The 27,213-nt window shown below is 37.6% G+C and overlaps 1 protein-coding gene and 1 pseudogene across 1 annotated transcript in view; one reads left to right on the top strand and one right to left on the bottom strand.

Annotated features, from left to right (window-relative positions):
• The first annotated feature begins 433 nt into the window (after positions 1-433).
• On the top strand, positions 434-19,132 carry LOC133525841 (uncharacterized; annotated as a pseudogene).
• Positions 19,133-19,136: 4 nt separating this feature from the next.
• LOC133525828 (uncharacterized protein CG43867) overlaps positions 19,137-27,213 on the bottom strand; it is a 515,679-nt gene continuing 507,602 nt past the window's right edge. The window contains exons 30-32 of the mRNA XM_061862228.1: positions 23,218-23,349; positions 23,032-23,118; positions 19,137-22,800 (exon numbers count right to left, since the gene is read on the bottom strand). Of these exons, the coding sequence (XP_061718212.1) occupies positions 22,396-22,800; positions 23,032-23,118; positions 23,218-23,349 (624 nt within the window). The 3' untranslated portion in view covers positions 19,137-22,395. The remainder of the gene's footprint in view (positions 22,801-23,031; positions 23,119-23,217; positions 23,350-27,213) is intronic.

The raw sequence follows: 27,213 nt of genomic DNA on the forward strand, positions 1-27,213 counted from the left end.
CCAAAACATGCTAAAGTTACACATAAAGACAGGTATTTTTTAGGAAAACTCGATCGAACTAGACGAACTTTTAAAATCCCGTTACTCCGATAGTAGGACTACGAGAATTAGAGAAGTCCTTATATTCCGATCAATCGAGCCAGCGGGAAAAAAAATATTCGTATTCCAATTGATTGGACTAGCCCAGGGGTTCCCAATCTTTTTCAACATGCGGCGCAGTTACAAGTTTAGTATTTTGCAACGGCGCCCTTGTAAATTTAAAATCACGGTCGAAAAAGAGTGACACGGCGCTATATTATTTACCGATGCGAGCGCTCAAATAGGTACCCGCGAATATTTGTGGTTTCGGATACTGATAGAACTCACGGCGCCCCTCTTTACTTTCTACGGCGCACCAGGGCGCCGCGGCGCACACTTTGGGAACCCCTGGACTAGCCAGTCGGACCATGCGACCTAAGAGATATTTTTTTTTTCTCATTTTCCTTCATAAGTTTTTTTTTACTATGAAAATAAAATAAAAAAATAGTTTTGTAATATTCAATTTAAGTTCTTTCAAATGATACCCCACATGACCTAGTAACTTTGTAAAATAAAAATTTTGTCCCCTCTTTATATTGGGCATTTTCCATAATTAATAAAAAAAAAAAATTACACTTCCAATATGTCTGGGTTAGCGTTGTTCATTACTATTCAAAATTTCAAATCAATAACTTAAGTAGTTCTCGAGATATTTAGCAATGTGACAGACGGACAGACAAAGTCGCACCATAAGGGTTCCTTTTGGACCGTTTAAGGTATTTTTAATTTAAAAATGCATGGTCAATGGGGATGGCTGTGAGATCCCGTTTTTCTATGCAAAAATAGTCTTAGAAAACTTACTCTAACTTTTTTAGTTTTACGCAATTTACTCTGTACGGCGGTATGGTTCCATAACGCAGTCGTGAGTTTTAGAAGAAAAGCCGACTGATATACATAGGCCCGTCGTCCTCCCCGCGTTCAGTACCTTCGTGTATGTGACATCGGTAACTAGTGATGGCTTGCATAGAGTTTACCGTCAACGGACGGAAATGTTCAGGTAAATCGATTTTACATAGTTCCTCATTTAATTAAGATCTTCTTCATCTTATCGATTTCCCAAAGGAACTTGGATAAACGGCTGTTAAATCCCAAACTTTAGGTTCATAAATAGATTTTAGATTGCGCTGAAATTTGATACACAGTTTGTAGGTCGATGCCCCTAAAAGTGAGCTTAAATAAATAAATTTTAAAACATGGGGCCACTTTTATATTTTTTATTATATTGTGTACGTATTTAATGACATCAACCTCATATGCAAGTAGTTTAGTTTTTCTTTTCAAGTTTTCATACTTTTATCTTTAAAACCTGTACATTACCTACTTTACGAGATATTGACCATTCATTCTTCCATTTATTCCTGAAAGTACTGGGTCCGGTTTTGTTTTAGGAACTACGCAGCTGATTTTAGAGGTTTTAACAAATACTGTGTTTACGATTTAAAAAAGGTATTTTCAGCTGAAACTGAAAAAAAATATCTAAGAGAAAAATCTATATATAGGCTCATGCCGCTAAAGTACATTAGTATGTACTTACACTCCGTTTCGATGACATCAGTCAAAAACAAACTAGCATTTCATTTGAGGAGTCAAGATGATAGATATTTTTTAAATATGTAATTATTTAAAATCTATTTTTTGTAAAAATCCTGTTCCTATAGAGTGAATAGGGGAAGGAATAAATATAAATGTTTAAACCAGAAATTTTTGAATAATTAGACATTCATTTTAGGTAAGAATTTTTTTACCTACAATAGGTACCTACTTAAATTACCGATTCCAGTTCATTTGTCATTATAATTTGCTTCTGCTGATTTCTCAAACACAGTCGTTACATCTTTGCAATCAAAACAACGAAACAATCAAACAACCGTAGACAGCTGAACAATCACTTCTTCGGTTACTATCAAGCCGCTAAGACATCTAAGTACGCAAAGTACAATAGCCTTCATAAACCCATCATCATTCAGTCGTTGTGCCATTGAATCATTATTTCCATGTCGGTATGGTAAACAACATTTAGAATTACTTTTATATAACATAAATAGCCTTAGATTTCTTAGTTGTAGTAGTCACGATACTGCCTTTCAGGAAGTTTGTTTAGAACAACAAATGCCACAAGATTCTATGGTGTATGGTGTACGGTGGTGGTGGTCGTCATGTATATTATTGTCAAAATTGAAAGGCCCTGATATGCGGAAAAAAGGTTTTACTTGAGAAACATCAGTTATTACATTATTAATACAATATATTGAATAATAATTCGATTAAATGCAAGGCTTTCTGTGCGGAAAGAGAAGAGTCGTGGAGTGTATTGGGCCCCATACATTCCACGGCTCTTCTCTTTCCGCTCAGACGCAAACACCGTGGTGGGATGGCGTGGCGATAGAGAAAACGATCGCTGCGATAGCTGTAGCCGAAAATTAAATCTCATAACTAGTAGTAGATACTTATTGCAGCCAATGTCAAATAATTTGACAACGAGAGTTACGCGAATTATTTTTAGCAAAGTTTCTTAGTATGGAAGGTAGAGGCAAGGAACAGAATCTCCATATACCAAAAAGTGTCCGACAAAAAACCATAAATAGGTGGCGCTACAATACCTAGAATACTTGAGAAAAAATCTAATCATAGACAGCGCACTTCATTCCGTTAATAACGCCTAGTTTCTTAGCTACTTTAGCGCTACTCTAGAGAGATTTGGAACTATTATTTATAGCTGACAGCTGGACACTTTTGCAACAGTTCTGCCTAAGGAGATTTTGTTCCTTGCCTCTACCTTCCATATTTCTTAGGTATGTAGCCACGTACAATTTTACAGTACCTAGCTTCTCACATGCTCTTGATTGCCGTAGCTTCCAGCCGTCACCCTTACCTGTGATCTAGAGCTAAGTAATAAAATTATAATGAAATATATCTACCAAGTCGGCGGCAATACACATGCTCACTGTCATGCAGTGAATATATTAGCTAGTTAAACTTGCATGCAATTTTCGTTTTTTCATGCTTATCTTTCCAAGACGTGTGCATGAATGTAGCTGAGTACACTCCATAACAGCTCATTGGATAGTATAAGCTAACTTGTATGCTTTTTTTCTGGAATGCAACTAAAAATATTCCCGCCTTTAACCTTTTCGAAGCCGTTTGAAACACAAAAGATATCACTCGGACGCCACGTCACCGAAGTATCAAAACTGAATTTGAACTTTGATGCATATGCACGTAGGTCTAAATATGTTACTTTGTGGTCTGTGACGGATTAGTCCGTCTTCGGCGTTGGACCCACGGTGCAGATATATCCGTCATTGGCGTCTAAAATGTTCAGACATATTAAGTTCTATATTGTTGTGTCGCAGTGGACGAGTCGACGCCGCGTGACACATCCTTGAACGCGTACCTGCGCTACACGCTAGCGCTGCCGGGCACCAAGGCGATGTGTCACGAAGGTGGCTGCGGCGCCTGTATTGTGTCTGTGCGCGCTCGCCGCGCCTCCGGCACTACAGAGACCTTCTCCATCAACTCCGTACGTACATAGACCACACGTTACATTACATTGAGTGTAATATACCTGCATTACACGTTCGCTGCCAAGACGATGTTTTACGACAGCGGTTGCACTGCACCACAGAGGTTTGACTTGCACCGCACTTTGGTTGTCACTAAACACGCACATATTCGTAACACACTTAGTGATATTTTAAGATATTTGTACTAACAATAATGATCACAGTTGGTCTCTCAATAAAATGAAATTGAAATTGTTCTAAACCGCTACTATTGCAGGGAAGACGAAAACATAGCGTATTGTTGTACTTATTTTGCAGTGAACCCCGCTGTTTGACGTAAGTGACGTGACATTTTTGTTAGAAACTGACCCAGAAACGCAGTAGCTTTGAAATGAACCATATGTTGATCCGACTCTTGCTGTGTCTATTTAATACAAGAATTTGTTTCAGTGCTTGGTGCTAGTGTTCTCCTGCCACGGCTGGGACATCACGACGATCGAAGGCGTGGGTAACCGGCTGACTGGCTACAGTGATGTGCAGAAACGCATCGCCGCTTTCCACGGTAGCCAGTGCGGCTACTGCACGCCGGGATGGGTCATGCATATGACTAGGTACTTATTTCATTAGTTTTTGATTCATTCCTACCTGATTCCTACATACAATCTTCTATGCAACAAAAACATTGAAGTCTCTTTGAAATCTGTGGTGACACTAGTTACTTATGTCATTTTTTACCATGTACTCCACGAACGTGTCAAGCTATATGCCTATATAATTTCTGTCGCTATGATACTTCAGGAAAATACCTAATTTTGTACGAAAAAGTTGCAATGTAAAAGATGTCTGAATATCATTTCAATTATTACTTATACTTAACAAATGTCAACGCCTTCCCAATGTTGAATGAGTACCTATTTAACTAATATCCCTTTTTCTAAAATGCAATGATTGCAATGTGCAGTGACAGGCTGATGATAATGATGATGTTTTCAGCCTGCAGGACAAACACCTGACGATGGCAGAACTAGAGCGGTCTTTCGGCTCCAATACCTGCCGCTGCACCGGCTTCCGACCCATTCTTGATGCCATGAAGTCCTTCGCCGTCGACGCCAGCGCGGACCTCTGCCAGAAGGTTTGATTTATTTGTAGAGTCGGACCAAACTGCTGGAAGCATGGCATTTTTAATGGCGAAATGTGGCAATGTCATCATTAATGTCAAGTTTCTATGAAAATTATATTATTATTGTGCTAGAGTCGGTGTAAAGTTAACTTAGATGGACTCTATATTTTGTGCCAGAGGACCAAATCGTTTATGGACTGGAACATATAAAGGATGAGTATGTGAATGTCTTCGTTCTTTTACAGTGTAATCCTATAGCAATTGATAATTAGATACATTTTTTGAGAATGTAAGATTAAAGAAAAGAAGGGTTTGACCGTCTAGCACGAGTTGCGTTCTCGCGCGCGAGTCCATACTTGAAGTTGCGCAGGATGAATGGAGTCGCGCGCGAGAATGCAACTAATGCTAGCCGGTCTGAAGTATGTACATAGTAGTCTTCGACAATCATTTTGGCATGACATGCTAGAATGGTCCGGGTATGGGCCGAACCTTCCGATACTTCGTTTTCTATGACGGGTGACAGTGATATTACGCCTATAAAAAACTGAACTGTCGGACGCCTCGGCACGGACCCTGACGGTTCTAGAGTGTGGTAAGTCATCCTTTAGAGATATATGTGATTCTTCCGCTTATTCTAATTGTCACTAGATAATTCGACTACTTTGTCAATCATTGTATTGCAATAGAGTTTAAAATAAATACTAACATTTTTAAATCGTTTACCAAAAATCTGTATGTTGTTCATATAATTTAATCCTTTCATAGGTAAGCGATATTGAAGACATCAGGATTTGCAGCAAAACCAATTCCATGTGTGAGCGCCGATGCTCCGGCTTCAGCGAAGATAGCGACTGGAGTGTGATCAGTGACCAGCAGTTGGACAAGTTGGAGAAGAAGAAAGACGATAAAATGATCTCTTTAACTTTTGGAAAGCAGAAGTTTTTCAAAATTTATGATGTGGACGACGTTTTTGATTTGCTGGACAAGTATGGCGTAGACTCGTATATGTTCGTGGATGGTAACACTGGAAAAGGGGAGTAGAGCAATATTTCGGTCAGACATTTATATTTCTGATGCTATTAAAGCAAGCAGAATTTATTAATAAATTGCTTGTCCTAAAGTAAGGTCATGACATCAAATTAATATATTATATCTATAACATTTTTTTAAAGGAATTCAATTTTTAGTGTGCAAATTTACTTAATTGACTACGTTATCTATACCAATTGCAGTTAACCTGAATACATAATAATTGTATTCAAATATGCTTGCTTTAGGATTTCAATGTAGCAATACACTCCTACTAAACAATGTTTATATCTGTTTCCTTTAAAAGTGAAGAAGGTTAAAACCTAAAGTTTTCACGTACCAACTTAAGAATATATTTTTCTTCTCAGGAACGGTAGAGACATTCGAATATCCTAGAGTCTTAATAGACATCAGCGGAGTAAAGAGTCTGAAAAAGTATGAGTTCGATCAAAATTTGATACTTGGCGCCAACATGGCACTGGAAGATTGCATAGCACTATTCAAAGAAACCGCAAAATCCCAAAGCGAATTTTCGTATTTGGCTGAATTTGTGAAACATTTTGAGCTCGTCGCACACATTTCTGTTCGAAAGGTAACTTACGAGTATTGAATAAGTATTTCTACACAACTGCGCTTCTTATTCGATAAGACACCTTGTTACGTAACAGTAAGGTAAGTTTCCAACGTACGGTAAAATACGAGGTTACATCTTATGGTAGGAGAAAACAAAAGATAGTCGACCAACGTAGTGGTTATATTCTCTTTGTTTGTACCTATTTAAAATGATTGTTTTTGCAGATTGGTTCCTTGGCGGGTAATTTGATGTTAAAGCATACAAATCCATCGTATCAGTCCGACGTATTCCTGCTTTTGGAGACGGTTGGAGCCGTGGTGGTCAACAGTGAGTAAAAAGTGATGTCCAAGGTTCAAAATTAAACGGTAGTTTTGTAGGAATTTTCCTAAAGGCTGGGATGGGATAGACAGTGCGAGAACTCACGCGCGAGTTTCGTAGCATTACCGGATTCTGAGGTACAAAAACCATAATGTATGCTCCGGTGTGTGAGTGGGATGTTGCTATATACATTTAATGAGCTGTCTCGTTCACACACCGAAGTGGCGTGCGGATCCGCGTCAAATAGGTAAGTAATTGCGTAAATGAGCCTTTAAAACTTGAAATTCATGTTTTTGGTTCGTGGAGAAGCAATCTTTTATTTTACATATTCATGGTGGCTTATCGTTGATATTAAAATGTGTTTCCACAAGAGTTGTTGTTTTCATAACAATTATTTTTATACTATTGTTCTGTTCACAGAGCAAAGTAACGGGAAGAAGAAAACCCTTTCGCTGTTGGATTTCTTGAAGTACGATATGCAAGGCATGCTCATGATAGCCATCGAGCTGCCTCCACTGAGTAGCAAACATGTGTTTAGAAGCTATAAGGTAATAAAATAACTATAAGTTAAAAACGTGGTGATCAGGTTCATCAAAATTTGACGGTTAGTTACCCATATTGTCCACACTTGTCGAACATGTAGCGAACTCATCAGGAAAGCGATAAGATTTCTTTTTGCTGTCACTTTTAGCAAGTCGAATTGCCCCTCTGACGGCTTATGTGACTTAACTTACAAAAACTGATAAATATTCACCACACCAGCTTGTAAAGGTTATTTTGATTGTTCAAAAACTAATGAGAAAGTTGCATATTATCCATATGTGGGGAAAAGTAACCAGATGCAATTTTTGAGCTGTTTCCTTATGTAAGCTGCATGTTGGAATTGGCTTTTAAATGATGATTCTGAATGATACATTTTTTTAGTACGTTCGTTTGGATTTGATTTGTTTGATTCTATGGCATAGTATGGAGGAGGCCTATGTCCATAAATGGACATCCAATAGAACTTAAATTGTTATAAATTATTTCGCAATATTCAATATTATTATATTTATATAAAAAACAAAACCCAATAATTACAAAATAATATAATTTAATTAGATTAAGAGAATTAATGAAAAACGTAAATAGTTTTAATGTTTTTCTATTGGAAATAAAAGGCTTAAATAATAATAAATAATAATAATTTCATAGTGTGTATTTACCTCGCGTTGTTGTGATGCAAAAATTTGTGTTCACTCGGAGGCAAAGTTTGTTTAGCCCTCGTGCCTTGAAACCCTCGCAACGCTCAAGATTCCATTTTCAAACTACTCGCTACGCTCGTGGTTCAATTTTGAAATATTTCGCTTGCTCGGGTATCAATATTAGCTCGAGCCGTTAAACAACAACTTTGCCCCCTTGTAAAGCAAATAACTATTATTCTTAAGTAATAGGTATTCACACGCCACAAGTGTAATTATTATACATACATATCAATACAGAAAAGTTAACTCAACTGGGGACAGTAATAATTGTTTTTTTTTTATTCTCATTATTCTTTTTTAATATATGAATTGACTTATTGAAATATGTTTGCATATGCCAATCTCATAAGCTCATTGCCCGTGTAAATAAATTATTGAATATGTATATAGTTAGATAATAAGAAATTATTTCGTACGCCAAAAGGCACATCATAGCTGTTCCTTAGAATACTGAGTTACCACCTATTTATATACCTGTGATGAACGAATAAAGAATTGATTGATTAAAATTGATTGATATGTACAATATGTACATATGCCTAGTAACATCACGTATCAATTTATAGGTAAATCATATCACTGAAAATTCATGGTGTGATGTACTTTTGGTGTTGTTGACTGACTTTTACTCATCAGATCACCACCTCGGGCAAAGACGAATCCCCGGTATCATCTCTATCCGAATAGCCACGTCAAGTAGAAAATAGTAATTTGTACAACAAGAGAGCAAAGTTTGATATTTCTTTCAGTGCTTATTTTGAGTCCCGTGCAAGCGAAAGATTATATAATAGATTCACGAGCATAGTAAGTGAATTTAATTTAGAATCTTGGGCGTAGTAAGGGACTCAAAAGCACACTAGATGTAAATAATTCACTTTGATCTCGTGTAGTACACAAGACTTTTCACCTCAGCATTGAGAAAATATTTTGAAGGAAAATACAACATGAAAAATTTTATCCATCTTCATCACTAAGGTCCGACCGAGATCTCGGTCTCGGTCTCGGTATTCTCGGCCAAAAATCGAGCCGAGATCTCGGTCTCGGCTCTCGGCCAAAATGGGCCGAGATTCTTGCCGAGACCGAGAATAGGCAATGAGTTATCATTGGTGAATTTGAATTTTCCCCACACGAGCGCCCGTTTCTTAGCCACCAGTTGGTTGCATCGCCCAGTTGGTGTGACGTTTTTTTGTGATTTTGATTGGTTTCGTACCCATATTTTAAGCCAATTACTTATCAAATACTAAGTGTTGGGATCGGATAGGCGCGGTTGCAAGTAATGACTAGTTCATTTGGGTCTTTTCGTTTTGTGGTTATTGTTATTGATGAATGAATAAAGTGTATATTGTTATCAGGATGTAACTTAGATTAACTTGTTGTTAGTAGAAGATGACACTGGATATTTTGATACTAAATATATTTGTGTTAACGGGAAAACGCAAAGCAGTATGTAAGTACAAAACGACACCTGTGGCTCTCTCTTTATTTTGATTATTGTTATTGTACCTCTCTTTGTCCACATCCGTACTGAAAAAACCGGCCAAGTATGTGTCGGACCACGCATAATGGAAGGTTCCGTACCTTCATACAATACAAAAAAGACGTTAGTGGCACTTTCGTCGTTTCAATAAGCAGATCAGTTTTTTTTATAACTCTTAAATGTCTTACCGACCATATTCAAAATAATTTTCCTGAAAAATTATTTGCCTATAATGCTTTATTATTTAGATATTTTTAAATGGTTTTGCTCTCCCAGTTCAAAAGTTAGAGGGGAACACACAATTTTTTTGGAGCGATTATTTCCAAAAGTATTTACTTAATCAAAAAAACGTTTTTAGCAACCTTTATGTATTTTTAAATACCTATCTAAAGGAACTATAAGGGTTACATTTTGCCATTTTGGCTACGGAACCCTAAAAATACTATTTAATAGCGCTACGGATTGATTATGATAACTTTTTCTGATAAATCGTTGAATTTCAATTATAAAACATTTTTAGTGCAAAATTCGTCTTTTTTCTATTTTATAAATTCTCGGTCTCGGTCTCGGCCGAGAATCCAATTGAATCTCGGTCTCGGTCTCGGTCTCGGCCGAGAATCCAATTGAATCTCGGTCTCGGTCTCGGTCTCGGCCGAGACAAAAAAACCGTTCTCGGTCGGACTTTATTCATCACTTTGTCACTCATGTTTTCTTAAGGTATTCTGACAATTAAGTTTAATTACTACAATAAAACACATAAACAAACCGAAATAAATTTCAGTGAAATAATATGGAAATAACGAACACAGACAGTTCGATCGTCAACTTTGTAAAATACGGTCCGAATTACGGATACTGCCGACTATTGACTATTGTAGACTGTTCGTTAAAAGTAGAATTATTTATTTTACGTGATGTTTGAATTTTTTAAAGTGCATCATTTTCATTGTACATTTTTTTCTTATTAGGTAGTTAAGTAGTTATTAACCTATTACGAAGTCATACTCGTAGGTGTTTTGGAACGATATATTCCGACTTATTTCGGGGGTCTATTATAAACCGTCAATATACTGTTGAATGATGTTTGACCTTTATTGTCTATTTCTTTTTGCTAATGACGTGAAAGGGACAGAGGTCATCAATCCAATAATTTGAACTTGCATTAGGACCCGCACGTTGAAATTTTGAATTTAAATTTGAATGTACAGGTCAAAATACCCGTGATTGAGCTGCTGAGGTGAAAAATCTTTTTGCCTAAAAACGACATACCTACTTATATTTTCAGATAATGCCTCGAAACCAAAATGCCTTAGCAATCGTCAACGCAGCCTTCCTATTCAAAATAAACCCCAAATCGAAGATTATCGAAGACGCCGACATCTGCTACGGAAACATTTCTCCCACATTCGTACACGCCAAAGGCACTGAGGCGTTTTTGAAGGGAAAAATGGTGTTCAACAATGTGACGTTACAGGCTGCTATCAAAATATTGAACAAAGAAATTGTTCCTAAATGTGACCCGGCACAGCCATCCAGTGAATTTAGGAAGAAACTAGCTGTTGGTTTGTTTTACAAGGTTAGAATAACTGTGGAGGCAGGATCCTCTACGTAGGCGTAGTATTCTCTTATTTGATGTATTCATACAGATAATTCTAACAGGAACAAAGATATGATTAGGGTACGTAGCCAACATGTTAGCGTCATATATCTCTCTCTATCACTCTTCCATATTAGTGCGACATCGTTTCTCGTGAAATTTGGTGAGCAGGTTCAGTAGGTAAATATAATGTAAGTTAAATATAATTTATCTGACCTTTTGTTTTTTTAGGAAATGTTCAAAATGGTGCAAATTGGTATAAACTGGACTTAAGTTCCATTAGCATCTATGGCACTTAAGACCCACTGTGGCTCACAGAGCCACTAGTATTAGGTACCTATAGGGAATAGTATATAAAATAATAGGGGTTTTTCAGCAAAGGTAAGCTAATTACCTACTTTAGAAATGTTGTTGCGGTTATTATAAGTAGGTAGGAACCATAACTTATAAATGATAATTTGCAGTAATGGTATGATTACTGTTTCAATATTTGTTGTTACAGCATACTATTATAACATAGGTTTCGTTTAAGTGTATCAATACAAATTGAAGTGTATTCATATTTTACTTTTTCTGTAGTATATTTTGGGAAATCATATTATCTCACCAAAAACATTTTCATGTAAAATGTTGCCACGACGAAACCATAAGGCTCGCACTGTCAAAAAGTTATCAGATCTCATCTAGACCCAAGCTTCTAACTCTAGAAGCCCTAACTTCAATTAGTTTTGAAGATTGACTATACTGCTTGATAAAATTTATTACGATGAACCCTGAGTCTAATCCGTATTACATCTGACTCACACCACTTTTCTTAAGTTATGAACTATAGATTTTGAAAGTCCTTAAATAATCTAAAAAATATTAAGTAGTAGTTTATAGTGTGCTAAGTTCTTGCGTATATACTTACCTAATTATTTATTACATTTACACTAGGTTAAATTGCGTCTAGCCTGTGTTAAGGTTTTTCTTCCTATACCTTCGCCTCTCCAGGTGATCCTGAATATCTGCCCGCCCAACGCACTAAACCCTCGCTATCGCTCAGGCGCCGCCCTCGTCCAGCGGCCTCTGTCCCAAGGCAGACAAGAGTTCCAGACTGACTCCTCACTATACCCACTCAATCAGGTAGGTACATACTTAATGTATCAAAGTTCTACATTGCTGGTTAGTTGGCGTTAGTGTCAGTTGTCCTCAAAGTTTCGGCATCTCATGCGTTTTCCATAATAAAATACCATATACTAATTGTTCAGTTATCGACTACATAGGTACGCCAATAGAACTTTTACTTTATTATTCCGACTTAAGGTTCAAATTAGATTGCACTTTCGGGAAATGTGACCGGTCTTCAAATGAATCATCAATGCTGGATTCATTGGAATACATGTAATTATTTTTTTGGGTAAACCTTGTAGATACCCATCTACCTGGAAAAGGGTTAAAGGTCCGCCTTATTAATACGAGTAGATTATATTATATTTGAACAATCACTATGAAAGTGTTATCTTGCAATGTTTTACTTTTCATTTTCTAGCCCGTGCCTAAGCTCGAGGCCGCCATCCAGGCAGCAGGCGAAGCCAAATACGCCAACGATATACCTCCCATGCCGAGGGAGGTGTTCGGGGCCTTCGTACAGTCTACTGTACATTCGGGAGAACTCGTCGGGGTTGATAGTACTGATGTCTTGGTAAGTTTGAACAGATATAAGTTACTGCCAATAATTGTTTTTGTAACACACTTTTATTCTTGACTGTATCTTCTCATATGCATGTCTATCAAGTACTTCATGTGACCTTGCAAATAAGCCTAAACTCGATGTGTGACTGCATCATCAGATCAGCTCCATGTTAGCATATTATTGCATTGTCATCAGAATTACGAAAGTAATCCAAATTTAAACTGTATCAAGTATCAGGAAGTGGTTCAAATTTAAGTTACAAGATTTGAAACAAATACAGAAAGAAACCTACTTACTACTGTGAAGCTAAATAAAAGTGTGTACTTAAAACATGATTGCTGGTGTAACACCTTCCCATAAGAGCCAGTATCTACTTAAAGACCGACTCCTTACTCTACCCGCTGTTACAGCCCCTTCGCAAGCTCGAGTCTGTACATTTCTAGGTACCTTATTTTTACATTCGTGAGTACTGTAATGGGTTGATTATAGGTAGCTGTTTTGGTAAATTTGTAACATCCATGTATATAAATATACCTTATCCCAAAGTTTACTTGGATAGGGATGGTAAAGGAATACCGTGTTTTATTTTATAGCTCAATAATAATTGCTCTGAAATCATTATTGACAAAACTGTCGATTTCTCGGCACAAAACCACGTTGGTGATGGCGTTGAAGATGTTATTGTAGTTACTTTCCAAAGTATACCTAAATACACATATTGTTTAAATATGTAAATGAAACAGCTGTAACAACGTAGGAAATATGTTTTATTAGCACATAGCACTCAATAAATGAGTTTGATCTGCGACAAATTTGTGTTTCTTATATGCTAATTTACTTAGACATTTAACTAATAGGTAGAATATATACAATAAAAAAATTTGCGTAGTAGTTACTACGCAAATTTTTTTATTGCTTGCGAATAAAAGTGAGTAATTACTAACTTTAAAATGTATTTATGGTATAGTAACATATTTACGCAATTTTACTCCCTCATTAATTAGGTGTAATACTTCATTTCAGGACATAGAAGGGGTTATAGCAGTGTACACCGCCAAAGACATCCCCGGCGTAAATTCGTTCAGCGTGCCAGGATTTCAACTGCAAACTGAAGAAGAAGAAATAATCGTCAGCAAAAACATCTTATTTTACGGCCAACCTGTAGCGATCGTCATTGCCACTTCAGAAGCCTTAGCTGTTAAGGTTGCCAAGAAAGTAAAAGTGACTTACAAAAATGTTCCTTCATCAGCTCCCGTGCTCACTATAGATCAAGCGAAGAAAGACAGTAAGAGATATGTTGCAAGTGATACCGCTATTAAACCTAAAGGGAAGGGGAGTGATGTAAAGAAAGTTATAAAGGGCGTGTATGAGATTGAGGGGCAGTACCACTACTACATGGAGCCGGTGACGTGCGTGGTGGTCCCCGTGGACCAGGGCCTGGAGGTGTATGACTCGACTCAGTGGATGGATCTCACACAGAGGGCTATTTCACGATGCTTGAATATGAATGAGAGCGAGTAAGTAGTAAATTGGAAACCATTAAAATTAACTATCAGTTCGATCCCCTTCTGGGCATCTTAGAATAGAATAGAATAAAATAGAGAGCGTTTATTCGTGGCAAAATAAAAAAGAAAACAACAAGTAACATAACATCTAAGGCCCTACAGTACAGCACGAAGAGTAACACAATATTTACAATAAATATTTAAAAAAAAATGAAAAATCTTTTTGTTAAAATAATAAATTAGTCAGATAATCAGGGTACCATAAACTTGCCCAATAATGCTTACCATGGCATGAATTCCCAGATAATGAAAAAGTTTATGGAAAGTACTTATCTAGCAGAGAGAACTGACAATACGAATTTATTCTGGCCTTAAATCATCTAAACATATGTATGTATGTTAGTTACATGGACCCTGTTGCCATATTGGTGGGGGTCACATTGTTTTCTCATGCTGATATTTATACTCAACTATATTATTTTTACATTCTATACCTCTGGCAAGACTGACTAGCAAATGCCCTGAGGACCGCATTTCTTAATAAGTACTTACCTATAATATATGCATATTTGTTACCTGTCCATCCTGTAGTGTCCATCTAAAAGTCCGCCGTATCGGCGGTGGCTTCGGTGGCAAGATCAGCCGTAACGTACGCACGTCCACAGCGTGTGCGCTGGCCGCCAAACTCCTAAACACACCGTGCCGGTTCGTGGTGCCGCTGCAAACCAATCTGGCCACGGCTGGCGGCCGGCTGCCCTGCCAGTGCGAATATGAAGTGAGGACTTAAGATTTAGCATTTTTTTTTTTTATATTTCACTGATATTTTGTTGTTAGTTTTGTAGTAACATATCCATTCCTGTTTTAGGTGGGCGTGGATGATAACGGCAAGATCCAGTACTTGAACGCAACAATCGTCGAGGACAACGGCTGTTCCAACAACGAGAACGTCCTGGCTTACGTTTCTTCGGGCTTTACTAACTGCTATGTCCCCGATTACTTTGACGTCAAGATGGCCACTGTTACAACGGATACGCCATCTAACACTTTTGCAAGGGCACCAGGTATATAACTTGATTCCATAGTAATACCTGCTGCAGGCCTGTACTAATTCTAGTTAATATGTATCGTTATATTATTTTGTAACAGGGACTTCGGAGGGCATGGCATGCATCGAGCACATCATGGAACATGTCGCCTTTGCGGTCCAGAAGGACCCGACCGACGTGCGCATCGCCAACATGCGTACCAATGACAATGACCTCCCCACGCTCATTGAGACGTGGAAGAAGGAAACTGACTACAACAAACGCCTCCAGAGCATCCAGGAGTTCAACAAAGCTAATCGCTGGATGAAAAAAGCCATCAAAGTGAATATAATGAGCTTCCCAGTAGAATATTACGGGAATTATTCAGCCATGGTATCCATCTATCGTGGGGACGGCACGGTAACTGTGACCACGGGAGGAGTCGAGATGGGCCAAGGCGTCAACACCAAAGTAGCCCAGATTGTCGCATACAAACTAGGAATTCCACTGGAGATGGTTACCGTCCTACCGAATTATTCATTCACGGCTGCAAATAATGTATTTTCTGGTTCTAGTATTGTCAGCGAGTGCGTTTGTTATTCTGCTATCAAATCATGCGATACTCTGAATTCGAGATTGTTGCCACTCCGGCAAAAAATGTCGAACCCTTCTTGGGGTGCGTTGATTAAGCAGGCTGGGGATGATCAGATCGATTTGACAGCGACTTATATGATGACTGACAAGGAAAGTGACTTGACTTCGTACAGCGCGTTTGCTGTGGCCATTCTGGAAGTTCAGCTGGACGTCCTGACAGCGAGATATGAGATCTTGCGCTGCGATATACTGGAGGATGTTGGTTTGAGCGTGAACCCTACTATTGATATTTCACAGGTAAGAGAGATTTATTTTATAGGGAGTGAGGTTGTGTTAGAGATTTTCAATGTTTGACTCGTAACTCGTATTAGGTACCTAAGTACTAAAGTCAATATACTACAATTCTAGGTGGAAGGCGCCTACGTACAAGGTCTAGGTTACTTCACCACTGAGAAACTGGTGCGTGATCCGCAGACCGGCCGCCTGCTTAGCAACCGCTCGCTCACCTACCACGTACCCCTGGCCCTAGACATTCCTGCAGACTTCAGGGTTAAGCTGAGATTCAACTCCAAGAACACAACCGGTGTCTTGGGCTCTAAAGGTATATGATTGCGTTGGACTAATTGACTAATCAATTGATACATGCGCTTAAATTGTGTGACCTGATGAAGGTACCACTTGCGTTGACTCTCGACATTCATTGCCGATGCTGAGATTAAAGTTAAGAGTAAGGTGCCGTAGGTTGAGAGAGTGGAGTATTTTAAAAAGTACCGCTATTTTAGATCACAATAAGGATGCCAAATATTTAATTAGAAATCTTGAAGATTTTCCCTAGTCACTTCACCGATTCGAATCCTGATTTTTTGACTTTCGCTTGATAAAAAAATCACGTATATACATGATCTAAATCACACACACATTTTTTTAACAAAAAACGTGCGAAACATCGCGCCAAAAGTACCACAACTTGGTAGAGCTTATTTTTATTACATCGAGCCGGTATGGTGCGGGCTTAACATTACATGGTGTTACTCATTACATTTTTTTGGGTCAGATAGATTACAGTAGGTTTTCTGGTATTACAGCGGTAGGGGAGATGGGCATCTGCACGGCGCACGGCATCACGCACGTACTGCGGCAGTGCATTCACGAATCCAGAGCAGACTCCCATTACGATACCACGAACTGGATCAACATTGGTAAATTATTACATGAATTCTCATCGTACAATGCTTCAAATTAACTCTTTTCCAGCCATAATGTGATTTATCAACACGCCCATAGAATTTCAATCTTAATAATCAGATTTAAGATACAAATTTCATCTAACTTTCACGAAATGTGACTTGACGTCAAATTAATCTTCAAAGCTGCATTAATTAGAATAGGTATATTTGATTGTTTTGGTAAAACCGTGTGCTTATATCGGTGCGGACTGTTAAAGGTACCTGACGGATTTCCACTTGCATACTTTGGTAGCTCCAGAGCTAGCCGTTACCCTTATATGCAATAGTTTACTGAATTATAATTATATGGCGTGGAAGCAACACTTAGCATTCCAAGACAATAAGTTGCTTAGTCTCGCAACAGTTCGGCCGTGACATGACCACTTATGAAAAAGGTAGCAATATCATACCCATACGTCAGTTTGTCTCTTTCTCGAGTCAAATAGGGACCCTGCAATTGATTTCATAGGCAGGTATTATTTCATAGTAGGTATTTTACATAAAAAATACCTACTTACAAAAAATATATTTTTCAGATGTTCCATACGACGCGGAATCGATTATGACAGCTCTAGACCTCAAGCTAGAAGAATTTCTTATTACATAAGTACCTAAATAGAATATTGGTTAACTAATATAAACAGTTTAAAATTATAAAACACAATTAGGATTAAATCACAATGTCGATATCTTTCCACTAAGCTAAAACACGCCGAACGCTTCCTGAGTATTCAGATAGACTTTTAGCATATAATTTACAATCACTATCGTCCCGACGCGATGTCGTTGATATGGTTACACTTCATAAAATTGTGCATGGTGGTCTCGGCAGTAACCTCATGGATTGTTTCACTTAGAGCCAACAATAAGAGAACACGGAATCTAGAATTGTTTGCCTTGCCTATGGTTTCTAATAACAATGTATCCAATAATGCGCCCGTCTTTAGAATGTGTCGTGTATATAATAACTTAGATATTGATTTAGATATTTTGAACGTTTCTTTACCTAAGTTCAAAAATGTTTTGCTGTCCCAAAATTGTATGTAAATATCTCATCGTACTAACAGTTTGTTATATTTTACTATATTCTTTATTGCCTTTAATAACAAGATTTTATAGTGAAAATTTGTACTTAGCTTAATTGTTCCGTGGTTGTGTTGTGTACAATTGTAATCGTGGTAGTGTGTAAGATACTTATTATGTATGGAATATTTTAAAATGTTGTTGCCTGCATTGTGTTATTGTGCCTATCAAAATAAAATAAAATAAATATTATTATGAGTATTAGGTATCTATAACATACTTAACTGTCAGAAAATGTTAAATGTACTCAGTATATCCTTCTAGCTTTGTAACTAATATTGATTATATCCGCATAATTAGTTTAATTTATATTTAGTGTTTAATAATTCTAGGAAAATTTTATTAGCTATATCAGGGGTCCGGTTCTTAAAATAAAATGACCACCGCGGTCCATTTCTACTTGACAAAATAAGTAAAAAATGAAATCGGATCGGGACCTCTGAGCTATTGTATTCTACCTTTTAGTGAAATATTTGATCCCACCAAAAACATTTTCATCTAAAATCATAAGGCTCGCATTGTCAAAAAGTTATCAGATCTCATGTAGAGCCAAGCTTCTAACTCTACAAGCCTATATTTTTAACAAGGAGTCCATACCTATATCAATTTTCAAACCTCTACCATCAAAATTTGCGGAACCCCGATACAAATTTTCTCATCCCCTAGTATCCTTAAACCCCCTTCGCTTCCCACTCTTGGCTGAGGTAAAAGTTCCAATTTTAGTTTACAGTTAATACTTGTGTACGTACCAAATTTTAGCTTTCTAGGACTTCAGGAACTACCCTAAGAGATCATCATCATCAGTGAATGAGTGAGTCAGTGACGAAATCGGGGTTTTTTTAGATATCAATAAAATCTAAAGTGTAAGAGCTATGCAATTGATTTTTTTTGTGTTTAATAGGTCCATTAATTGACATTATATCCCGAGAGTTTTGTTTATCTGGGATAATCCAAACTCAAGTTATTAGAGTTCAAAAAAACGACGAAGCGCTTCGAGAAAAGGTAGGTAGTGCCCTTGCGCTTCGCTTGGCTCGTCTTGGCAGGGGCACTATTGGGTCCTCAGATATTAAATTATAAATGAAAATTAATTTTTATTTCATTAATACATGTTTATTATCGCATCGTCAAATAATTTTAGAAAATCATCATAATTCCATAAATCTTAGGCCATGATTAGGCCTTAACAAATAATACCAATTAAATAACTTAAAACAAACAACCGAAATGCAGAAAACAAAACCAATAAATACTTAATAAATTACTGCTATAATACAAGTTGAGGATGTATATAAAAAAAAAAAAGTCGTTCTTAATCAAAATATACACTAGTTTTTACACATTTATGCCAACGGTTAAGTTTAGTGTTTATGCAAAAAGTGCAATAGAAACTATTTTATATACGAGGACATTTGTGTCGTTCCATGGGAAAAGGAACCCTATCGGCAGTTGAGGATGCTCGAGTACAAATGTGACGCTTCGCGATACAAGCACCATTCGCCCTCAGGACCTTTTTACAGGAAACGACACATATATATTGCGTCTAGATTATCGTAAAGGCCAAGCCTTTGACCACATTAGTGAGGCAACCTGCGACAGGCCAGCGACAGATACCTGCGGTAGGCAAGTAATTTTGTAAAATCATTCAATTGCATACCTTGTTCTAATCAAATAAGGTACACTATTGAATGACCTTACATTTGCAACAGGTTACTGCAGATATGCTTAGCGCCACTCGCCAGGTATAGGCTATGCAGCTATCTATCACGACGCTACATTTTATAGTAAATTCTTTAACGACAGAACTTGTATAGCACTTCACTCTAGTTTCAATAGTGCTATCTGAAATTCAACCTTCCTCTTATCGCAATTAAGTCTAACAGTTGGTCGCACATTATACACAGCAATCGCTCGATCTCAATACTCACCAATGAAACTGCACGTCAGTCGTTGTTATTCAAAAATGAACTTTATACAATCGTGGTACAGTATACCTTTCAGTGCATTGTAAGAATAGCATTTTTAAGATTTTCATTCATGAGTAAAGAATTAGATCCAAAATCAGTTCCTAAGCAAGTGAATCAGTTCAAGTGGCAGTCAGAAATCTACCTCTATATTATTTAGATGCCATTATTTATTTCTTTTAGCCCGTCAGTTAGTTTCACGTTTCGCAATTATCTCACAATTTTAACGATCAAAATAACAAATAACTTTCGACTCCAAGTGACATTACTCCGGAAATTAGAATAATATGTGAGAGAATTGCTAAACATACTATTCATTTTAGTATATCAAAGGATATTAAATAAGTTAGGTAGGTATAAATAGTAGAAAGCAAAATATGTACGTTTTCAGCTAATTATCTATAGAAATAATCTCTTTTTATACTGTAATTATACGATACGTCGCAAAATATATAAGCTGGTAACAAAGTACCAAATTGTGGTAAAAATCTTTTCTACTACAATCAGTTCAAATATAAAATTAATCATATTCCGTCCTCGGCGTCCTCTACAAAAACTCGTATATCTATAATTTACTTGTATTTTACCGCCTGTATGAAAACAGTTTTATCGTTAAAATATACAGAAACCTAACCTTAGACTGGTATCCCATCCCAGTCTATCTTGTAATTAAGAGTGGGATACAAGACTAGAATTGTCTTTGAAACTATGACAAAGGCCAAAGTATATATAAATGTATTTACAGTTATAAAATGCCCATGAATTGCGCTGTGTAATATACGTAGTACATTATTGATAATATTGATTAATAAAATTAGTGTCGACAATAATAATTATTATATCATAATAAAATAAAATAATACTGTAATGATTTATTTGCAAGAAAATTAGAAATATGAATATAAATGTATTTATGTATATGTATGTGATTTTAAATCGAGATACAGAATGATTGTTTCATCGACCGTTTGCCAGTTGAACATTAATTCCATTTATATTTTTAAATAAAAAATCTAAAATCACAGATATACTGAGAGAATATAATAATAGTGAAATAGTTATATTTTTGATAGAAACAATTGCTGCACGCTCAGAGCCTTACTAGATATCCGCAAAACCTTACTACATCCAAGCAAGTCTCTTCTTTAAAGTGATTATAAAGGATAAAATTAAAAATATAAAATATTCGCACGAGATTCTGAGAGTATTCTAATCAATTTATCACAACAAACAAACCTCGACACTCTGATATTAATTTAGCTACCAGAGGCGCTTGCATGATGTGTTTTATGTTATTTGTATTTTTATAAGTTCAAACACATCATGTTAACGTTTAAGAGATTAATTAACAATCAGTCCCACTTAACCTTACGAGGTCAAAGATTCGTTGAAGATCTTACTTAAGAAACAATATCAGTCGAAACATTAGCTCCTAACGCGTAGTAAACTTGCAATTAAAACCCTAACACCGATGGCTAAAGTACAGTTTGTGATGGCTTGATTATTGACACTAATAATTATTGCAAATAAATAATTATAAATTAGGTCCCGATTAGGTTAGGTTATTTAATGTACCTATTCAGAAATTATAACACTTAATTGTGAGTTTTCTGTTTTTTTAATTGTAATTATTTATCTCAGAAAATCAGCAAAACTTAAAAAATACTATACAATGAAAAGTGTGATTTCTTGCAATAACGCCTAAAAACCGCAAGGAAACATTTGGCTAAGTACACTATCACTAAATCGCTTCCTACAGCTTTGGTATACCCTGCACAGTACTACGCTAGGTCTGTAAGCAACCGACCAATGGACTTGGAATATTAATTTAAAAAGTATTTGTATAGAGTTACCTTAAAGTAGAGGAAAGATGGTATTTTGGAAGATATTTTGTGGTAAAGTTACATTAGTACCACTAAGTAGATAGAGGAGAAATGAAATTTAGTTTAGGCACATGGCGTATTAGTTTATCGTACAACTTTACGATTGTTTTTCGACAAACTAATACCTTACGTTTTTTACTTCCACCTACGTACATTTGGAAAGATGGTAAATTATACAGATAGTTTCGTATATATTTTGTTAATGAATCGGAATGTAAGTCGAGCCGCTTCGTTCATTTTATTCGGCACAGTTTTTTGAACACAAAGTTATTACAGTTATATTATAAAACTAAGCTTAAAAATTAAAGTAACTCTATGCAAAACGCAGAGCTAAATAGCGACCGCAAAAAATTAAAATTAACTTACGCGTAAAGCTAATAATGTAAATCGGGCCGAATTCGCTACAAAATATGAGGTATATTTACTATCCTTGGAACACTTCACTTCCGAGTCGTATAAACGTCTAAGTATGCACCGGGTGGGAGCGAGAGTTAGAGTCGGGATCACGCGACGCCGCCGTCGTGGGCCTGGGCGCGCTTCTTGTCGCGGTGGTGGTCGGGCGTGGACTTGAGGATGTCGGGCTGGCCGTGCGAGGCGCGCGCCTCGGGCCGGCCCGACGACGCGTGCGAGCTCAGCGTCAGCGTGGCGTTGCGCTCCGAGCCCAGCGTCAGGGTGGTGGCGTGCGAGTTGATGGTGTTGTGGTGCGTGTGGTGCGAGTGGGGGTGGGAGTGGGAGTGCGGGTGCGCGTGCGGCAGCGTGGAGGGCGAGGAGTGGGAGGCGGGGTGGGCGCGGCGCAGGCGCTCGTGCGGCCGCGTCAGGGAGTTCATCTGCGGCGTGCCGGGCTGCGTGGCCGGCGCCCGGGACAGCGCGTTCTTGTAGTCCGCTATCAGGTGCGTCAGCTCCACCATCTGGAATAAACATACCGCTTTATATTCCGATCTAAAATACATCAACATCTCGCACACCTAAACAACGTAAAAAATTATAATTTTACTAACTAAAGGTACTCCGACCAGAACGTCACCTCATTAGTTAGACGGCTGTAAATCGCATCAATGTCGTTAATTTATAATCCTACTGTACGAACGGAACTCGCTAATCAAAGTTCACAAACGACTTGTTTCCTTTTTCTGACTCACCTTAGGTTTGTTGAGACTGATCAACATCTTGTGCACGGGACTGGTCGCGTCGTCTGCGTCCGCGTCGATGAGCATCATCAAATCATCCTGCGACAATACATCACATATTATTACCGTCAGTAATGAAAATATACAAACAAAAAAGGTAAAAAAGGAACAACAATGTGAAAAACAAGTAGCAGTCACCTGTAGGCCGCCGAACAGCCCGATGGAGCTGAGCGCGTAGCGGCCGATGACGGCCATGGACGCCAGCTCCAGCACGGTCACGCCGTCCTCGGACACGGCTAGCCACGCCATCGACAGGTCTGGCTGCTTTATCTGTACACAAATAAATATGTATTAGTATTCTGAAGTTCTAATACCTTATGAAATATTGCAAACACAAAAATTACGTAAGAAAACTTAAAGTTATTTTATGACAAATATTATGGCACTTGTATCCAACAGAAAATTGCCACAACTGGAAAAATCAGAAGCATTTTTTCAGCGTCATGTATGTGTCTCTTTTCATAAATATACACTCTCTTTCCCATCACGGAACAATGGTATTCCGGACCTTTGGGAGGCGTGCGCGGAGCCGAAGCCAACAAGTAGAGACCCTTTTGACACTTTAATAACGGTCGCAGAGGCAGCAGCGGCCAGAGTGTACAGACTATTTGAAACTTGATGGAATCTAAAATGAACTTTACTACTTGGTAAAAGCTGTATTTACCCAGCTGGGTAAATACTGGGCTATGGAATAAAAAACCGGACGCCTGCCTAATACCCTTATTATTATGATTCCTATATATTCAGTCTGGTGCGCTCGCTCGCCTACGTCGCACGTGTCCACTTATTAGCCTACGGAACTTGTCTTACTAGCCAGTGTTTCTCAAAGTTTCATTTTTGTTTACAAATATTTCTATCATGCAGTGTGCTTTGTGTGGTGACGATGTTAGTGACGCTATTCGCTGTGGATCTTGCGAAAATAATATAGGATATTGCTGTGCTAACCAAACTGAGCAAGAATACAGAAAACTCAGCGCTAGTCGAAAAGCGGCGTGGAAGTGCCTAAAATGCAAAAAGCCAACACCTACAACTTCCAAGGCTACTGATCTTGATTCCATTATGGTGAAGCTGAATCAAATGGAGGTTCACCTTGCGTGTCTCCCAGGTCTAGTGAAAGACGTAAAAGATATAAAATTGGAGCTGGCTGAGGTAAAAAATTCTTGCGAATCAAATAGTGCTAATTTGACTAAATGCACTTTGCGTTTTGACGAAGTTGAGAAGAAAATACCCGATCTCGAAGCAAATAATGTCAAAATTAATTCACTTAGCCAACAGTTAGCTCAGCTTAAGAGTGAGATCACAAATCGTGACCAATGGTACCGTCTAAACAATTTAGAAGTTAAAGGTGTCCCACTCAAGAATAATGAGAACCTCTTCACCATCATGAAACACATCGGCGAGATAGTTGGGTTCCCGATACAAACCAACAGTATTAATTACATATCCCGGATTCCTGTTCACAATTCTAAAGAAAAATCCATCATCGTTAGTTTCGTTAATCGATATATTAAAGAGAACTTCATTGCTTCGGCGAGACTGAGGAAGACTATATCAGCGGAAGAACTCGGATTCAAGGATTGTCATAACAAGATCTTTGTAAATGATCATCTAACACCTGATTATAAAATGCTGCTAACAAAAACGAAAACCGAATTGAAATCCAAGAACTATAAATACGTGTGGGTGAAATTTGCGAAGATTCACGTACGCAAGGATGACAACTCGAAAGTTTACGTCATTAACAACGAAAGTGATTTAAACAGATTACTTTAATTTGGATCTTAGTTTTCTTTTTGTCTTTAAAGTGTTCTCTGTTCGCTAAAGTTGTGTCAACCTGTGCTAACAACAATTTCGGCCATGTATGCCAAAGTTTGAGTATCACTGCATGGCCCGGCCCGGCCGGTCCAGCTATTTATTGTTATCGGGTGCACGGCTTATCGCTATACGCATTCCAGATGCGCCGCTCAGGGCATGCTCACTTAACTATATTTGTCTTCGTCTATCATCGACCTTTTAAGTTATGCTTAATTACTCGCTCTTTCGCACTTACTAGAAACCGCTTATGTCCTCTTACGATTTCTACTTTGCGTTACATTTATTTCCAGTTGCAAATGAAGTTATTTTACCTAATACGCTTATTTAAGTTAATTCACTGTTTACCTAGCTCGGTTAATTTGTTGATATTTTATTATTGCGTATATTGCACTCGTAAATGGCTTTAAATAATAACGAGGGAGGTATTTATCCTACAATTTATTACCAAAACGTGAGGGGACTCCGTTCCAAAACTTCTTTATTTTATCGTAACTTAAACATTTCATCTTATGACATAATTTTACTAACAGAGACGTGGCTACTAGATGGAGTATTGGACACGGAGTTATTTGATGATCGATATGTCGTTTGGCGGCGAGACCGTGATCCGCTTGTAACTGGCCAAAATCGAGGAGGTGGCGTTATTATAGCTACTCGCAGGGAGCTGGCAGTCATTCCGCAACCTACCTATTAATCAACAGCCGAGGATCTATGGGTGACCTTGACTATTAAGGGCCATCAAAACACATCAATTAAACTGCACCTATGTGTTTTATACTTATGTAAACAAAATAATGGTAATACCTTCTCACAGCAATTATCTAATTTCCTCAACAGCCTAGGTGAAGCGGTATTACGTGGGTGTGATGACAAGTATTTAATAATAGGCGATTTTAATATGAGCAATATTATATGGACACATCAGCATTCTACTTTGATTCCCTCGAATTATAAAACTAACGATGAGTGTAGTTTAATTGATGAGTTAAACACGCTAAACTTAAATCAATATAACGATGTCCGTAACCAGTATGGTAAGTTATTAGACCTTGTCTTGTCCAATGATGTAGTACATGTTGGTGAGTGTTCGGACCCTTTAGTACCGATTGATCCATATCATAAAGCTTTATTAGTTTCGATTCAATTTGCAAAAATAAGTAGTTTAAAACCCGCTCCTCGCATAAAATATTTTTACAATAAAGGTGACTATAGTTCCATTAACAACGAGTTGACCTTGATTAATTGGGAGGATGAATTCTCGCGACGCTCATTAGAGGAGTCGGTTAGCTTTTTTTATTCCACATTTAAAAAACTGCGATTTAAATATATCCCTAGTAAAATATGTCATACTGATAGTTTTCCTAAGTGGTATTCGCCCGCGCTAAAAAAAGCTATCAAAGAGAAATCTAAATATCTAAGAAAATTCCGTACATATGGTAATATATCAGATTTAATCTCTTTTAATTTTCAAAGGGACAGGGTCAAAAAACTTGAACAATCATGTTTTGCAACATATGTTCGACGCCTCGAAAATAATATCGTTAGAGACCCGAAGCAGTTTTGGTCCTACATTAAGTCGCGTTCTAGCTCACATGGTGTACCGAGTTGTTTAAAGTATGACGAAAGATTGGTCAATACGGCCGCTGATATATGTGAGGCTTTCTCTAACTATTTCTATACAACATTTTCTGCGCCTAGTATTGATCAAGCGGTGCCGGTTGACTCTGTGGGTGGTTCTATCTCACATATAAGTAATATAGAAGTTAACTCAGATGCTCTTATAAAGTTACTGTTAAAATTGGATCCGTCCAAATCAGCTGGACCTGATGATATGCCGGCCCTCTTTCTGATTAATTGCGCGAATACAATTGTGATTCCAATATCTCTACTATTCAAGCGCTCATTTGCTGAATGTAACGTCCCTTCCATATGGAAATCAGCCTACATTACACCCGTTCATAAGAAAGGCCCAAAAACGGAAGTAACTAATTATAGGCCAATCTCAAAACTCTGTATACTTGCTAAAGTACTTGAAAAACTAGTTTATACTCAAGTATATGCGGCAATTAAGAATTATTTTAGTCCTTTCCAACATGGTTTCCTGCGATGTAAGTCTACCGTTTCAAATTTGATACTCCTTAATGATTATGTAACTAAAGTCATGTCTGAAGGTAGTCAAGTAGATGTAGTTTACACAGACTATAGTAAAGCGTTCGATAAAATTGACCATAAATTGCTAATCCTCAAGTTAAGTAATATGGGTATTCACGGTGATCTGTTGCGCTGGTTCACGTCTTATATTGACAATAGGTCGCAAGC

Source organism: Cydia pomonella, chromosome 15, assembly GCF_033807575.1.
Source record: "Cydia pomonella isolate Wapato2018A chromosome 15, ilCydPomo1, whole genome shotgun sequence".
Classification (NCBI taxonomy): domain Eukaryota; kingdom Metazoa; phylum Arthropoda; class Insecta; order Lepidoptera; family Tortricidae; genus Cydia; species Cydia pomonella.